The sequence below is a fragment of the Salarias fasciatus genome, chromosome 3, assembly GCF_902148845.1.
Source record: "Salarias fasciatus chromosome 3, fSalaFa1.1, whole genome shotgun sequence".
NCBI classification, from domain to species: Eukaryota; Metazoa; Chordata; class Actinopteri; order Blenniiformes; family Blenniidae; genus Salarias; species Salarias fasciatus.
The window spans coordinates 16,116,185-16,135,135 of NC_043747.1; the positions used below are offsets into that span (position 1 = coordinate 16,116,185).

Below are 18,951 nucleotides of genomic sequence, written 5' to 3' on the forward strand. Positions count from 1 at the left end.
CACACTCAGAATAAGTGATGTAAATCAAAAGTCTCACTTCATGTAAAATGATTTTTTAAGACTTTCTTCTGCCTGCTGATGTGTGATCTCTCTCCAAGTTTCAGGAATGTCAGCAGGCTCTGCATGATACTCTTTGGCAAAGTCATCATTATACTTAGTCATGATGTATTTCCAGTAGTCTGAAGTCTCAAGACTTCCATCTGGAAAAATATCCCAGTCAGGAAATATTTCTTTGTACCTCTTGTAAGGATGACTTTCAATGTTTCTCTGAGGATAACGAAAGCACACATCACTTTCAACAAGAGATGAGCAGATGTTAATTAAAAGTTTCTCTGTGTCACTCCACCTCCATGCACCCAGACCCTTTGGTCGGTGTAATGAGGCCCTGTGTTGTGTATGAGCTTCTCCTCCAGCCTCACAGGGAACAGCACAGAATGGACACTGTTTGCCACATCCGATCACTTTCTGGAAAAGCTCATCTTGAGGCTGCATGTGGAGACATTGTAGTTTGTCTTTCAATGTAGAGGTTTTGAACTTCTCTCTCAGAGTTACTTCCATGTCATTTACAGAAATTGTGAGGTAGTCAGCAAATTTCTCCTGATCAGCATTGTTCAGGAACATGAATGCTTCAAGTGCATGCTGGGAAATGACCAGTTTATCACCAAGCTCTTTGCAGATTTCCTCCACTAAAGTTTTCACATTCTCTCTGTTTAGTGTTTTGGCCTTTTTAATGGCTTCATTTATGTGGCTGACACTTGTCTCAAGATGTCGCTTCTCAAACTCAAATGTTTTGGAGGAACTTGAGAAATGCTCCTGTATTTTTTGAAGGATCCACTTCTTTACAAAGCTCTCATAGGAGGAAGTGAAGGTCAAATAGTCATTAAAGTTTTGCTTTGAAAGCAAATCCAGTAAAATGTAGTACTGGAAAGAAACTCGTGTGCTGAATTCCTTCTTCTTCAGCATTTCATCCACAATAGAAAGACCCAGGTAACGATTGATGAAGTCTTCAACAGCAGGTTTCAAGCATTTGAAGACAAACTCTTCAGCTTTCTTCTGGCACTGATCTCGTTTATGAAACACATCTTTGAAACCAGCACAAAACTCTGGTTTATATTCCATCAGACATTTGTGTGGATCATTTTTTTGTAAGAAATCTTCGTGCATTTTCTGAAATTCTCTGGCTGCGAATCCACAGATGTGCAGTTTCAGAGAAACTTCAAACTCTGTGTCTATCTTTAGATCTTGATTTTTTTCCAGAAACTGGTCAATCTTCTGCAGTATTTCTTCAATGTAAGTGTCATGGTAATTGTTTTTTTGGTTTTTTTTCTGAGCTACAAATTCTGTGCAAGTGCTGATGATGGCCTCAGAATATTTTTGTGTGATTTTGGTGCTTTCGTCACTGCTGTTGAACCACCAAAGCACTTTATTTTTGAGCTTGGTGAAGATTCCTTGTTTTGTGTATTTCACAAACTCCTTCCCACAATCTTCTAGTCTTGTTTTGTCTAATATCTGTTGGACATGACTTCCCCTGTATTTCACATTTTCTCTCAAATGCCAGTGAACATTTCCAAACACATCTGTAACATCTTGTTTAGGAAAAGTCAGTTTGCTCAGAGTTTCAGTCCACATCTGATTGAATTCTTTGTCAAGCTCTTCATCACTCATCTGAACCTTTTTCTTTCGACATTTGTCAATCAGCTCACACACTGCTTTTTCAATTTCTTTTGTGTGATTTTCTTTAATTCTCTCAAGCTCTGCCATCCCCTGTTTGATGTCCACTGCTGTTTGAAGCTGATCAAGTACAGACCTCTCAGTTTGTTTTCGAAGGCTTCTTGCACTGTTTGCAAACTCTTCTTTGTATCCAACAACCAGATTGACATGACCACCTGTTTGCTTGAAGTACTGAGTTACTTTGTCAAGTAGTTTTGACTCCCAGCCAGACATCACTTTAATAGCTTCAGTTTTTAACTGTCTGTGAAATTGTTTCAAGTCACATGTCTGTGATTGTGCAGCAAGGGTACCAAAATTAGAAATCTTGGTTTTTGAATTTGCCACCCAGTTGTACATTTCTTTTTTGAACTCCCATTCCCATTTGTTGAATTCGGTGCAGAGTCTCATGTAGGCGTCAGCTACGAGGCTGTTTCTGAAGCTGAAGAGAAAGTTTTCATGCTTCACTGCATTCCACAGACTTGTCATCCACTCTTTAAACTCCAACACTTTGTTAACAGATGAATCTCTGTTTCTCAGGAGCTTGATGATGTTTTTCTTGAGCTTATAAACAGCCTCGCTGTAGCCTGTGTTGACTGGTGCCATTGGAGGGTTTCCAGTCCAGAGACCAGGAATGTAGCAGCTCCCAGTGTCAGGATCATACGCCATCACATCAGTGAAGCTCTTGTTCTGCTCTTTCTTTTCCACTCTGGCTGCTGCCTGGGTCATCTCATTCAACTGTTCAAAGAGCAGCTTCCGATCTCTTAAGTTCTTCTCATGGGCTGAAACATCAGACACGTTCTGGTGAACAAAGTAACATTGTGGCTTTTTGCCCACTTCCTTCATCCGGAGGAAAGCATGCACGACTATCTGGAGGATGTCCTTCATTTCTGTTGAATTCTCCATTGCAATATTGATAATGGTGATGTCGCTCAGCCCCACAACAAGTGTTGCCAGTTCATTGTCATGTTCATAGCTGTTGTCCAGCTGGGTGAGTTCTGGTGACCTCAAGCCTTCAGTGTCAATGATCATCACGAAGTCACAGTTGAGCTCTTCTTGGAGCTCTTCATCAATTCTGATGAGCAGCATGAAGGCACCACGAGTGCATCGACCACTGCTGACTGCAAACTGCACTCCAAACATGGTGTTGAGGAGAGTGGACTTTCCTGTGCTCTGAACTCCCAGAACTGTAACAACCAGGATCCTGTTCTTAGAACCCACCAAGTCATCGAGCTGAGAGAGAACATCACTGATCCAGCTCAGAGGGATGTTGGAAGCATCTCCATCTACAAGCTCCAGTGGAAATCCATCAAGTAGCAGCTGTGCACCGAGTCTGGGCAGATGTGATTTTTGTGTTTTCTGAAGAGCTTGTGAAGCTTCATAGATTTGACCCAATTCACGGAAGAAGTGTTCAGTACCCAGTGAACTGTTTGAAAGCCGTTGGTCAATTTCTTTGATCTCTGCATTGTTCTCAGAGTTCTTGCACTTTTCTTTGTACTGCTCTCTCAATACAGACAGTATTGTACGAGACATGTCATCAAGGTTAATTCGCATCCACTTCAGAAAAAAGCCTCTCTCTAAAGCGTTGCTTGATATTGCACTGATAAAGGATTTCATTGCTGTGGAAATATCATATGAGTTTTGTTTCTTTCGCAGTTCATTTTTCTGCAGCTGAAGGTCACTTTTGTACTTCTCAATGTTTTCAGATCTAACTTTTCGAAGTCGAAACTGTTCCTTCTCTAAGGAAGTCAAGTCTTTCCACAGTTGGCCTTGCAATGGCAGCTGATCTTCTTTGTACTTTAGGATGTCTTGAATTCCAGCAGTGATGGCATCTGCTTTTTTCTTTCCAGCCTCGCACTCTGGAGAGTCTTCATCCACTAAGATTCCTAGTTCATAAGCAACCTCAGCCATCTGCTCAATTCGCATCTTCATCTTTGTTTTCTCAACTACACGAGTAACTACTTGTCTCAGATATCTGACAAAGTCTGCATCATTGATGCCTTTTGTCTTCAAAATGATGTTGTCATCTGTCAAGGACATGTCAGTTGCTATTTGTTTCAAAGCATCTTGACTACAGTTCCTGCTCTGGTGGTTTCCCACTAAAAATATCTCTGACTTGCTGTTCAGGTTTGTCAGCAGTGTATACACAGAGTTTAGATTGTCAAAGAAAACAAAGACTGCTGCAGATGTTTGACACAAAAAGGAGAACTGTGTTTGGAAAGAGGCAATGTCTCCTCTGAGGTTAGCTAAAGCCACTGGGTGGCTGAAAATATCAGTGTTTTCACTGCCACAAGGAAGGTACCAAGTTATCTCAGTCAGTCCATTGGATATTCTTCGTGGACTGTCTCCACAGTCCATGTTGTGGTGAACAAAGGTGTCATGGTACTGCTGAGAGCTGCTCAGGAGCTTGTTGAGGATCTCTGACTTGGACAAAGAGCACTCACCCAGTCTCACAAAAGAGATCATTGGCAGTTCAGACACAACCATTCTGTCTTCAGTGAAACCTTTGGGATCAGAGAGTGATTTGGGTCTGTACTTTTTAACAATGTCTCTCAAAGCCCACACCATCAATGTGCTCTGATTTTTATCACAATCAGGAAGCAGCAGAGGTACAGAAAACTGACACATGGACATTTTGAGGGCTAATTCCTGCTGCACAAAACCACCAGAACACAGAAAGAGAGCCGTGATTATGTCGAGGGGGTTCAACATTTTGTCTGACTTTAAAGTAACAATGAATTTTTTTAGATCTAACACAGGACTCCCTGACACACCACTTTTACATTCTGATGTATCGTTCACATTTCTTGCTGTTACATTCACCATCATCAGTTTCTTTAAGAAATACCACGGGAGGTCTGATTTACACTTGGGAGGTTGATCATCAGTGGTCTTCTTATCAATCTGAAGTATCTTACTGAGTGATAGTTTCTGTGTGTAGAACTGCTCCAATCCCAGATCCTCCAGAAAGCTCTTCAGGTCGGTTCCTGTGGACATCAATTAAAAGGTCAGAATTCATGCAAATATACCAGTTTTCCAGCTGAAGACTGACATCTCTACCAACTGGGGTGTTGAAGCAGAGGACAGCAAGTGACCGTATGATCGCAAGAGTAATGTTGTCTGGGGATTTATTCCCGTGGTCGGGTTTCCCCTAGAAAACAGGTTGACGTGCCAGACTGAGAGCTGTTCAAAAGCCCTCATTAAAAGCATAAAATAATACACTGATACGAGAGACTAGCTCTGGGGACATGGAAGTCACTTCGTTGAGGAGGAAGGAGCCTGAGCCAATGAGAGAGATTGAGGGGTACTAGCAAGATATAGTTGGGCTTACCTCCACACACATTCTGGACTCTGGACCCCACTCTCTTGAGAATGGCTGAACTCTCCACTTCTCTGGCATTGCCCACGGTGAAAGGCAGCTGTGAGTTTGCTTATCGTCCCACAGCTCAGACACCATGCAGTGGAGTTTTCCCCAGTGAATGAGAGGGCCACGTTCCTGCGCCTTTGGGTCGGGGATAGATGCCTCAGTGTTGTTTCAGCTTACAGGCCAAACAGCAGGGTAGAGTTCCCAGCCTTCTTAGTGCCCCAGGGAGGGGTGCTGGGCAGTGCCCCCGCTGGGGCCTCTATTGTTTTACTAGAGGACCTCATCACTCATGTGGGCAGCGACAGTGAGACATGGAGGGGGTGACTGGGATGCATGGCCTCACCGATCTGAACCCGAGTGGTGTTCTGTTATTGGACTTCTGTGCTAGCCACCGCTTGTCCATAACGAACACCATGTTCAAGTCCGGGTGACCGGACATGAGCCGGGACTTACGTAGGTGGGGGCCCTGGGTCATGCTGCCAGCAGGCTGTGAGCAATTGGATAGATATGTAAGTGAGCAGAGTGTGGTGCCCTCTGTCTGCAGCTGCTGGTGGTCTGGATGTGGGGTTCAGTGTGTCCTTGGGGTGTCCAAGGGCATCCCTCACCTGACATGACAGATGAATGATGCAGGAATGTGAGTGTTTGCATGATCACTGTCACATTTGCATGATCACTCTGATCTTTAATCACTCTTCATATTCTGCATGTGGACTCGGACACCTTCTTGTCTTGTGGTGAGTTAGTCTAATGACTATCTGTAGTAGGACACTAATTATGCCCTGGTTTGTAATATTTTTTTCCCATTGACAATCAAGCATCACATCCTAATCAAATACTGTGTACATTTTACATTGACACCCCACCCCCACCCCACCAAAACAAAAACCAGCACATTTTCAACTTGTACACAGGTCACAGGACACTCCTACATTGCAAAGTAGGATATCAAATTATTCAAACATTGTTACAATTTATATACACACAGTGAGTGAAATCATACAGACACCACATCCTTCCTCTTGTCCACTAGCCATCTTTTCTTGGACTGGGCAGAGCCCTCCATAATGTACTGATTATTCTTGGGCCCACATAAAAAGGAGTCCATATATTATAGAATAGACCTATTCTCCCTCTAGACTGGTTTGTAATTCGATACCTGGATCCTCAGCTTGCACATCCAAGATAACTACCAGCTATGTTCTTTTACAGAAGTCCGTAGGAGGCCCTTTGTCATATTTTTATGCAGGTGTAGTAGCCAGTCATCTGGAGTGTTGATACTAATTGAAGGATCGTTGTATCTTTGCAACTCTCTTCCTTCTTGCCACTCTTATTTGTTTGCTTGTGAGTTCATTTGTTTCCTTCACTCTGTCAGTCCGCCAAAATAAAAATTCCCTGTTGCACTCCGGAACCCATATGCATCGGGTGGAGATGGCAAACCTCCACTGCGGAGCTCCAGATCTGGTGGAAATCCAGCCATTAATTACCATGGGGGCTAATGTTACTCGCTTTATAAATATAAATAGCTACATATCTATGCTGTTAGCTCCTGTGTGTAATGTAATAGTGGTGTGTATCGCCTAGTATCTGGCGATACGATTTGTATCACAATTCATCGGTCACGATTCGATATATCCCGATATATCCCGATACCAGTGTTTATGACGATTATTGCGATACTTTAGGAACAACTAATTTGTGAACTAGTAGTACTTCATGAGAAAACTTGTATGAAACACATTTTATTCATCCCAAATGCAACAGCAGCACTCAAGCAACTATATTTAACAGCAAACAACTTGCAGGCTATTTTTTGTTTAAACAGTAAATAAAATGGCTAAATATACCTTCAATAATGTAACATGTTTTGAGAAAATGAAGTGTAATCATTGTCAAACACTGAATTGAATTGAAAGTCCTTTATTTGTCCCACAGGGGGAACTTGCAATGTTAAGCAGCACAGAGAAAAGAAATAGAAACAGAAAAGAAATGCAAAATATGAGAATTTACAAGGCCCAACCATACATAGAAAAATTAACTATAAATTTAGGAGAGATATAATTAAATTGCAGATACATTTAAACTATATTTAAATTATGTTGTTTAGTTTGTAAGTTTCAGACGGATATAATTAAAGAAATAACAGATATACACTCGGAGATATAAATTAAAAATAATTGACATAAATCGAGACAAATTTATAGTTACATAAATAACAGATATACACTAACAGATATAAATCAATTATAATTTAAATATACATTTAAGATAGAACACATGTAAACTATAATATTAATAACAGATATGAGTTACATATTATTTAAATATACATATAGGACAGACATATGTACAATATTACAGAAAAATGTGAAAACATGAAAAGATATATACACAGGAGTTTCATTTAGGACAGTGTGTGGTGTGTGTTAGAATAAGTTGGAACAGTGCTGGTTGTAGAGTCTGATGGCAGCAGGGAGGACCGACCTGCGGTAACGCTCCTTCACACACCTGGTCGGACGCAGCCTGTCCCTCACACAGCTGTCCAGGGCCCTCAGGGTGTCCTGCATGGGGACATCCTGCTCAAATGCATGTGGGTTGGTGGTGTTTCCGCAGTATTTGAGTTTTGCAAAGCACATTTTGCAAACGGCGTGGCTCTTATCTGTCCCTCCGTCCTTGTTGTAAAAGCCAAAGTGCGTCCAGATTCCAGCTTTATAAATATTCCTCGTAGCGTCTTCCATATCCTCCGCCACGGGAGACTGTTGTGTGAACTAAATACCGCGAGACGGTAGTGTAAAGACGCCACCCGGGATAGCTCTCGCGAGATGCTGTTCTTGCTCTGGCGGACTGGGGGCTCTTCAAAGCTCTTGGTGTGGTGTGCTGCCAACTAGTGGCCCGGAGTAAAAGTGCAGCACACAAAAATACACTGCAATGGATATTTGCCGGGAAAATACATAATTAAAAATCGATATGGACGCATTTTGAATCGATGCGAGAATCCCGTGACGTAGTATCGCGATATATCGCTAAATCGATTTTTTTAAACACCCCTATAATGTAATATTCTGCAGCGCGTCCGTTCCAGATCCACAGTGCAGCTGGTGTAAAATTGCCCTCATGAATGTGACTGGAGTGATCCACTGAAATTTTTCATGGATTAAAAAAATTGTTGCTATTTCAATTGGTTGTTATTGTAAAATAATGCACATATCATTTCAAAGGGCTCATTATAATTTTTTTGACTTCACTCTTACTCCCCTGATCAAGTCCGTTCCATTGATATATCATGCTCAGTCCTATGATTCATTTTAAACAAAGCTATGGCCAGGGTTGGGAGGGTTACTTTAAAATTGTAATCCAGTACAATTACAAGTTACTTGTCAAAAAATGTAATCAGTAACTTACTCTAATTACTTCAATTATAAAGTAACGTACCAGATTAATTTTACTTACTTTTGGATTACTTCACCAGCAAACATAAAAATAAAGACAAATACAAAGTGTCATCCTCACAGTGTATTGACAACTCCACACAGTAAACACGAAATGCTCTGAGTGTTATGAACTCTGCTGAACTCTGTGTTCAGCCCCAATTAATACCAACAACATGACATCCTCTAAACATACTGAGAATCTGACTTTCTTTCTTTCTGACTCAGGATCAGAACCATCAGTCCAGACTGTGTTCCTCTAGTCCTACAGTCCAGCAGCAGCACCGGGAGCCGCGTTGACAGTGTTAACAGACATTTATATGATATACTCAATCTGCTGTGTAGCTGTACTGCTGTGAGGAGCAGTGTTTTGTGTTCAGGTATGTCATGCACAGTATTTTTTTTTTTCAAGAGTTCAGAATTCATTCATTCCTCAGTGACAGAAGATAACATGCAGTCTCCAATAAATCCTCCATACAGGCTGAAGATATTGTCTTCTGCCTGGTGAGGCTGTGGTTCTCAGCAGCAGGTTCCTGACAGGTTAGCAAGCTAAAAACACTTAGCCTCAATGTGAGTTCAGGTGTGAATCATACCTGTAGATGTGTCTTCAGGTTTGATGAGTTCCTGGATCTTGAGCGCATTTTCACAGCTGGGAGGCAGAATGTACAATGTACAGAGAAGTTCTGGGCCTCATCTGACTTAAATACAAAATGATGTCTAGTTTCCAGCCAAAGAATGAGTTTCTCTCCCTGGAGCAGCCATGACTCCAGCAGCAGGTGGTAAAATTCATGGCAACGCGGGCTGTTTCATTCACGGGAAAACATAGCAGAGCGGGAGGCTGCGCCAAGGTAGCGTCGATACGGCATCTATCATTTATATATCTACGCTGTCTATTATTTATAGATCTATGGTGTGGTAGTTGGTGCAGTAAAGTGCCATAAAGTGCAATAAAGTGCTGTAAAGTGCTGTAAAGTGTCACAATGTCTGTATATGGCGTGGATGTCTGTTGTAATTCTGGTATATTCAGTCTGATTTTAAAAAGTAATCCCGCACAGCAATAGCGGAGCAGGCGGGGGGTGGAGGGGGCGGCTGCCCCGGGCCCACTGCTGCGTGGGGGCCCACCCTGAAGGGGGGGAAAAAAAAGTGTGCTGAAGAAAATGGTAAGGAAGAAAAGTTGGACTCTACAACAGTCACGTTCATGAGGATAAAGTTGTTTAAAAAATAAAAATGAAAAAATGCTCGCCCATGTTGTCTGTTGTTTAGTTTTCCTGGAGGTGCAGCCTGTAATCCTCTCGGTTTCGCTTTTACCGTAATAATGCGTAGAATATGTGCGCACCGCTAAATAACGTGTCGCTTAACGAGTTTACTGCGGTCAAGCCAGCCGGCGCTCTGACAAACAGTCAAGTGAGCCGACACGTTATTTAGCTGTGCGCACATATTCTATGCATTATTACGGTAAAAGCGAAACCGAGAGGACTGCAAAACATATGTTGATCACAACCTTATTCATAATTAAATAATTAACAGACAACACATGAATACTGTTGACAAAAAACTAAATTGAACAACAAAGTAAATTAAGGAAAGCTTGTGCTCATGCTGCCTTTCAGTCAATAGGTCAAATGAATGCTCAGATATTGAGCTCAAATACTGCATTTCTCTTACAAATATCAATTTATTTTTTTTGCAATATTTAAAATGAAAACAAAGAGGTGTGTCTGAAAGAGACACTAATATGATTCACAAGTGATTTGGAGTCAGTAGGTAAAATAACCTGGGAGCTATTGAGCTACAATATTGTATTTTTCATAAAAATATTAATAAAAATTAAAGCCGCAAGCGGCATTGGTCGGGACCGAGCCTCCCCGCCGGCCTGCAACTGAGACGTCCACCCAGGAACATGCAAGTTGTTAGCATCTCCCTTTGTCTAAGATGTAGCTGTTAGCGTCTGTCATCCACTAACATGTAGCTGTTAGTATCTCCCATCCACTAACATGTAGCTGTTAGCATCTACTATCCACTAACATGGAGCTGTTAGCATCTCCCATCCGCTAACATGGAGCTGTTAGCATCTCCCATCCACTAACATTGAGTTGTTAGCATCTCCCATCCACTAACATGGAGTAGCTAGCATCTCCCATCCACTAACATGGAGTAGTTAGCATCTCCCATCCACTAACATGGAGCTGTTAGCATCTCCCATCCACTAACATTGAGTTGTTAGCATCTCCCATCCACTAACATGGAGTAGTTAGCATCTCCCATCCACTAACATGGAGTAGTTAGCATCTCCCATCCACTAACATGGAGTAGTTAGCATCTCCCATCCACTAACATGGAGTAGTTAGCATCTCCCATCCACTAACATGGAGTAGCTCGCATCTCCCATCCACTAACATGGAGTAGTTAGCATCTCCCATCCACTAACATGGAGTTCTTAGCATGTTCCATCCATTAACATGGAGCTGGTGGCTTCAGTCATCCACTAACATGGAGTTGTTAGCATGTTCCATCCACTAACATGGAGTCGTTAGCATCTCCCATCCATTAACAAGGAGTAGTTGGCTTTTGCCATCTGCTTTCCTGAGTCACTGAATGAAGTCATTGAGTGTCAGAGTTTGATTGACAGCTGCTGTCAGCTGTGTAACTGCTCTGCATGTCCATATATGGTCATTTCAGTTAGAGTGGAGAGAGGAGAAAATTACAGTTTCCTTCTGCGAAACAACTGCTCCTTGTACCTTTCCTGTTTGGCAAAACTGAACAAAAAATATCACGTTTGATAGGAAAATTAGTTGTCTTTCAGTTGGTGAGGCTTTCAGAGAAGTCAGACTTTTAGTTTGGACCGCAGAGGCCTGAGTTTGTGAGAAGCGCAAGATTTTTCCCCATCTGGCTCCATTATAACTGAGAACCAAAAAAATGCAGAGCGCACACCTTTTCTTACCTGTGAAAACATACATATAACATCATATTTTCCCCACTTATGTTACATCATCTTGTTCGGGAGAACCTGCTGGAACTTTCCATGTGGTCGGTTTGTTGATAGGAGTCACGGTTTAGCCGCAGTCGCCACTTGTTCGAGGTGCTGAAAAAAGGCGACTTTTTTCCTTTTTTCCCCATTATAACGGATGAGGGCCGGAGCAAGGCAGGATTTCAGACTTCCAACTTTGTACGCTAATAAAATCCACACCGTCAGACTTTTGACAAAGTTGTTCACAACTTTTGTAGAGAAATTTGTCCTCTTTCACGTCGTGTGACTCTTATGTCTGTGCGACAAATGGTCTCGGAGGAGATAATTTTTTCGTGAGGAGTGATTTTGATCAAAATTTTACTTTGAAAGGGAAATAGCGGACTTCCTGTTAGATTTAGGTCAGGGTTGTGAGCGCGTGAAATGTAGACCTTGATGAGACAAACGCGTGAGTGTTGTTTGATCTCTCTACGACATTCCTGCGGGCCGTAGCGGCTGTTTAAGACGTTTTTCGGGATCTAGGTGGCGCTATAGAGCAGATGCTGTTTTTTTTTCCATTTTATCGAATTTTTCGCCGATCCGGATGTGTGTGCCAAATTTGGTGAGTTTTCATGCATGTTTAGGGGGTCAAATTTGGGGTCAAACAGGAGGGACGCGTAAGAATAATAACAATAGAGGCCTTGCCCTCAGGCAAGGTGGCCTCAGTTGAGGCCACCTCGCCCTCGGGCTCGGTCCCTAATTAAAGCCGCAAGCGGCATTGGTCGGGACCGAGCCTCCCCGCCGGCCAGCGACTGAGACGTCCACCCACTAACATGAAGCTTTTAGAATCTCTCTTCCATTAACACAGAGTTGTTAGCATCTCCCATCCACTAACATGGAGTAGTTAGCATCTCCCATCCACTAGCATAGAGTTGTTAGCATGTCCCATCCACTAACATTGAGTAGTTAGCATCTCCCATCCACTGACATTGAGTAGTTAGCATCTCCCATCCACTAACATTGAGTAGTTAGCATCTCCCATCCACTAACATGGAGTAGTTAGCATGTCCCATCTACTAACATGGAGTAGTTAGCATGTCCCATCTACTAACATGGAGTAGTTAGCATCTCCCATCCACTAACATGGAGTAGTTAGCATCTCCCATCCACTAACATGGAGTAGTGAGCATGTCTCATCCACTAACATGGAGTAGTTAGCATCTCCCATCCACTAACATGGAGCTGTTAGCATCTCCCATCCACTAACATGGAGTAGTTAGCATGTCTCATCCACTAACATGGAGTAGTTAGCATCTCCCATCCACTAACATGGAGCTGTTAGCATCTCCCATCCACTAACATGGAGTAGTGAGCATGTCTCATCGACTAACATGGAGTAGTTAGCATCTCCCATCCACTAACATGGAGTAGTTAGCAAGTCCCATCTACTAACATGGAGTAGTTAGCATGTCTCATCCACTAACATTGAGTAGTTAGCATCTCCTATCCACTAACATGGAGTAGTTAGCATCTCCCATCCACTAACATGGAGTAGTTAGCATCTCCCATCCACTAACATGGAGTAGCTAGCATCTCCCATCCACTAACATGGAGTAGTTAGCATCTCCCATCCACTAACATAGAGTAGCTAGCATCTGTCATCCACTAACATGGAGTTCTTAGCATGTTCCGTCCATTAACATGGAGCTGGTGGCTTCAGTCATCCACTAACATGGAGTTGTTAGCATGTTCCATCCACTAACATGGAGTCGTTAGCATCTCCTATCCATTAACAAGGAGTAGTTAGCTTTTGCCATCTGCTTTCCAGAGTTACTGAATGAAGTCATTGAGTGTCAGAGTTTGATTGACAGCTGCTGTCAGCTGTGTAACTGCTCTGCATGCCCATATATGGTCATTTCAGTTAGAGTGGAGAAAGGAGAAAATTACAGTTTCCTTCTGCGAAACAACTGCTCCTTGTACCTTTCCTGTTTGGCAAAACTGAACAAAAAATATCACGTTTGATAGGAAAATTAGTTGTCTTCCAGTTGGTGAGGCTTTCAGAGAAGTCAGACTTTTAGTTTGGACCGCAGAGGCCTCAATTTGTGAGAAGCGCGAGATTTTTCCCCATCTGGCTCCATTATAACTGAGAACCAAAAAAATGCAGAGCGCACACCTTTTCTTACCTGTGAAAACATACATATAACATGATATTTTCCCCACTTATGTTACATCATCTTGTTCGGGAGAACCTGCTGGAACTTTCCATGTGGTCGGTTTGTTGATAGGAGTCACGGTTTAGCCGCAGTCGCCACTTGTTCGAGGTGCTGAAAAAAGGCGACTTTTTTCCTTTTTTCCCCATTATAACGGATGAGGGCCGGAGCAAGGCAGGATTTCAGACTTCCAACTTTGTACGCTAATAAAATCCACACCGTCAGACTTTTGACAAAGTTGTTCACAACTTTTGTAGAGAAATTTGTCCTCTTTCACGTCGTGTGACTCTTATGTCTGTGCGACAAACGGTCTCGGAGGAGATAATTTTTTCGTGAGGAGTGATTTTGATCAAAATTTTACTTTGAAAGGGAAATAGCGGACTTCCTGTTAGATTTAGGTCAGGGTTGTGAGCGCGTGAAATGTAGATCTTGAAGAGACGAACGCGTGAGTGTTGGTTTGATCTCTCTACGACATTCCTGCGGGCCGTAGCGACTGTTTAAGACGTTTTTCGGGATCTAGGTGGCGCTATAGAGCAGATGCTGTTTTTTTTTTCCATTTTATCGAATTTTTCGCCGATCCGGATGTGTGTGCCAAATTTGGTGAGTTTTCGTGCATGTTTAGGGGGTCAAATTTGGGGTCAAACAGGAGGGACGCGTAAGAATAATAAGAAACGAACGAATAACAATAGAGACCTTGCCCTACGGGCAAGGTGGCCTGCGGCCACCTTGCCCTCCGGGGCTCGGTCCCTAATTAAAGCCGCAAGCGGCATTGGTCGGGACCGAGCCTCCCCGACGGCCAGCGACTGAGACGTCCACCCACTAACATGTAGCTGTTAGCATCTGTCATCCACTAGCATAGAGTTGTTCGCATGTCCCGTCCACTAACATGTAGCTGTTTGCATCTGTAATAGTGGACTTGTTAGCCGTAGTTACCATCTTGCATCCACTAACATGGAGTAGTTAGCATCTCCCATCCACTAACATGGAGTAGTTAGCATCTCCCATCCACTAACATGGAGTAGTTAGCATCCCCCATCCACTAACATGGAGTAGTTAGCATCCCCCATCCACTAACATGGAGTAGTTAGCATCTCCCATCCACTAACATGGAGTAGTTAGCATCTCCCATCCACTAACATGGAGTAGTTAGCATCTCCCATCCACTAACATGGAGTAGTTAGCATCTCCCATCCACTAACATCAAGCTGTTAGCATCTCCCATCAACTAACATGGAGTAGTTAGCATCTTGCATCCACTAACATGGAGTAGTTAGCATCTCCCATCCACTAACATGGAGTAGTTAGCATCTCCCATCCACTAACATGAAGTAGTTAGCATCTCCTATCCACTAACATGGAGTTGTTAGCATGTTCCATCCATTAACATGGAGCTGGTGGCATTAGTCATCCACTAACATGGAGTTGTTAGCATGTTCCATCCACTAACATGGATTAGTTAGCATCTCCCATCCACTAACATGGAGGAGTTAGCATCTCCCATCCACTAACATGGAGTTCTTAGCATGTTCCATCCATTAACATGGAGCTGGTGGCATCAGTCATCCACTAACATGGAGTTGTTAGCATGTTCCATCCACTAACATGGAGTTGTTAGCTTCTCCCAGCTGCTTTTGAGAGTCACTGAATGAAGGCAATCAGTGGCAGTTTGATTGACAGCTGCTGTCAGCTGTGTAACTGCAATGCATGCCCATATATGGTAATGTGAGTTAGAGTGGAGAGAGGAGAAAATTAAAGTCTTTTTTGGGGAAACAACTGCTCCTTGTTCCTTTGCTGTTTGGCAAAACTGAACAAAAAATATCACGTTTGATAGGAAAATTTGTTGTCTTTCAGTTGGTGAGGCTTTCAGAGCAGTCAGACTTTTAGTTTGGACTATAGAGGCCTCAGTTTGTGAGAAGCGCGAGATTTTTCCCCATCCGGCTCCATTATACCTGAGAGCAAAAAAAATGCATAGCGCACACCTTTTCTTACCTGTGAAAACATACATATAACATGATATTTTCCCCACTTATGTTACATCATCTTGTTCGGGAGAACCTGGTGAGACTTTACGTGTGCTCGGTTTGTTGATAGGAGTCACGGTTTAGCCGCAGTCGCAACTTGTTCGAGGTGCTGAAAAAAGGCGACTTTTTTCCTTTTTTCCCCATTATAACGGATGAGGGCCGGAGCAAGGCAGGATTTCAGACTTCCAACTTTGTACGCTAATAAAATCCACACCGTCAGACTTTTGACAAAGTTGTTCACAACTTTTGTAGAGAAATTTGTCCTCTTTCACGTCGTGTGACTCTTATGTCTGTGCGACAAACGGTCTCGGAGGAGATAATTTTTTCGTGAGGAGTGATTTTGATCAAAATTTTACTTTGAAAGGGAAATAGCGGACTTCCTGTTGGATTTAGGTCAGGGGTGTGAGCGCGTGAAATGTAGATCTTGATGAGACGAACGCGTGAGTGTTGGTTTGATCTCTCTACGACATTCCTGCGGGCCGTAGCGACTGTTTTAGACGTTTTTCGGGATGTAGGTGGCGCTATAGAGCAGATGCTGTTTTTTTTTTTCCATTTTATCGAATTTTTCGCCGATCCGGATGTGTGTGCCAAATTTGGTGAGTTTTCGTGCATGTTTAGGGGGTCAAATTCGCGTTTACTTGGGCGTAAGTATAATAATAGAGGAGGAGAACGACAAACGAACGAATAACAATAGAGACCTTGCCCTACGGGCAAGGTGGCCTGCGGCCACCTTGCCCTCCGGGGCTCGGTCCCTAATTAAAGCCGCAAGCGGCATTGGTCGGGACCGAGCTTCCCCGCCGGCCAGCGACTGAGACGTCCACCCACTAACATAAAGCTGTTAGAATCTGTCTTTCATTAATACAGAGTTGTTAGCATGTCCCATCCACTAACATGCAGTTGTTAGCTTCTGTCATCCACTAACATGTAGCTCTTAGCATTTGTCATCCACTAACATGGAGTTGCTAACATGTCCCATTCACTAAGATGTAGCTGTTAGCATCTCCCATCCAGTAACATGGAGTAGATAGCATCTCCCAACCACTAAGATTGAGTACTTAACATCTCCCATCCACTAACATGGAGTAGTTAGCATCTTCCATCCACTAACATGAAGTAGTTAGCATGTCCCATCCACTAACATGGAGTAGTTAGCATGTCCCATCCACTAACATGGAGCAGTTAGCATCTCCCATCGACTAACATGGAGTAGTTAGCATCTCCCATCCACTAACATGGAGTAGTTAGCATCTCCCATCCACTAACATGGAGGAGTTAGCATCTCCCATCCACTAACATGGAGTAGTTAGCAGCTCCCATCCACTAACAAGGAGCTGTTAGCATCTACCACCCACTAACATGGAGCTGTTAGCATCTCCCATCCACTAACATGTAGCTGTTAGCATCTCCCATCCACTAACATGGAGTAGTTAGCATCTCCCATCCACCAACATGGAGTAGTTAGCATCTCCCATCCACGAACATTGAGTAGTTAGCATCTCCCATCCACTAACATGGAGGAGTTAGCATCTCCCATCCACTAACATGGAGTAGTTAGCATCTCCCATCCACTAACATGAAGTAGTTAGCATCTCCCATCCACTAACATGGAGCTGTTGGCATCTGTCATCCACGAAGATGGAGTTGTTAGCATGTCCCATCCACTAACATGGAGCTGTTAGCATCTCCCATCCACTAACATGGAGTAGTTAGCTTCTCCCATCCAATAACATGGAGTAGTTAGCATGTCCCATCCACTAACATGGAGTAGTTAGCATCTCCCATCCACTAACATGGAGTAGTTAGCATCTCCCATCCACTAACATGGAGTAGCTAGCATCTGCCATCCACTAACATAGAGAAGTTAGCATCTCACATCCAATAACATGGAGTAGTTAGCATCTCACATCCACTAACATGGAGTAGTTAGCATCTCCCATCCACTAACATGGAGTAGTTAGCATCTCCCATCCACTAACATGGAGTTGTTAGCATGTTCCTTCCATTAACATGGAGCTGGTGGCATCAGTCATCCACTAACATGGAGTTGTTAGCATGTTCCATCCACTAACATGGAGTTGTTAGCTTCTCCCATCTGCTTTTGAGAGTCACTGAATGAAGGCAATCAGTGGCAGAGTTTGATTGACAGCTGCTGTCAGCTGTGTAACTGAAATGCATGCCCATATATGGTAATGTGAGTTAGAGTGGAGAGAGGAGAAAATAAAAGTATTTTTCGGGGAAACAACTGCTCCTTGTTCCTTTGCTGTTTGGCATAACTGAACCAAAAATATCACGTTTGATAGGAAAATTTGTTGTCTTTCAGTTGGTGAGGCTTTCAGAGCAGTCAGACTTTTAGTTTGGACCCCAGAGGCCTCAGTTTGTGAGAAGCGCGAGATTTTTCCCCATCCGGCTCCATTATAACTGAGAGCAAAAAAAATGCAGAGCGCACCCCAATTCTTACCTGTGTCAACATGCATATATCATCATATTTCCCCACTTATGTTACATCATCTTGTTCAGGAGAACCTGCTGGAACTTTACGTGTGCTCGGTTTGTTGATAGCAGTCACGGTTTAGCCGCAGTCGCCACTTGTTTGAGGTGCTGAAAAAAGGCGACTTTTTTCCTTTTTTCCCCATTATAACGGATGAGGGCCGGAGCAAGGCAGGATTTCAGACTTCCAACTTTGAACGCTAATAAAATCCACACCGTTAGACTTTTGACAAAGTTGTTCACAACTTTTGTAGAGAAATTTGTCCTCTTTCACGTCGCGTGACTCTTATGTGTGTGCGACAAACGGTCTCGGAGGAGATAATTTTTTCGTGAGGAGTGATTTTGATCAAAATTTTACTTTGAAAGGGAAATAGCAGACTTCCTGTTGGATTTAGGTCAGGGGTGTCAGCGCGTGAAATGTAGATCATGATGAGCCGAACGCGTGAGTGTTGGTTTGATCTCTCTACGACATTCCTGCGGGCCGTAGCGACTGTTTTAGACGTTTTTGGGGATATAGGTGGCGCTAGAGACCTGATAGTTTTTATTTTTGTATTTTATAAAATTTTTCGCCGGTCACGATGTGCGTGCCAAATTTGGTGAGTTTTCGTGCATGTTTAGGGGGTCAAATTTGAGGTCAAAGGCGCGGGGAGTATAATAATAATAATAGCTAAGAAGAAAAAGAAACGAACGAATAACAATAGAGACCTTGCCCTACGGGCATGGTGGCCTGCGGCCACCATGCCCTCCGGGGCTCGGTCCCTAATTAAAGCCGCAAGCGGCATTGGTCGGGACC

The 18,951-nt window shown here is 43.1% G+C and overlaps 1 protein-coding gene across 1 annotated transcript in view; it reads right to left on the minus strand.

Annotated features, from left to right (window-relative positions):
- Positions 1 to 18,951, minus strand: part of LOC115383916 (interferon-induced very large GTPase 1-like) — a 107,798-nt gene that overhangs the window by 108 nt on the left and 88,739 nt on the right. The window contains exon 11 of the mRNA XM_030086124.1: positions 1 to 4,694. This exon is cut by the window's left edge and continues 108 nt beyond it. Coding sequence (XP_029941984.1) covers positions 34 to 4,694 — 4,661 coding nt within the window. The 3' untranslated portion in view covers positions 1 to 33. The remainder of the gene's footprint in view (positions 4,695 to 18,951) is intronic.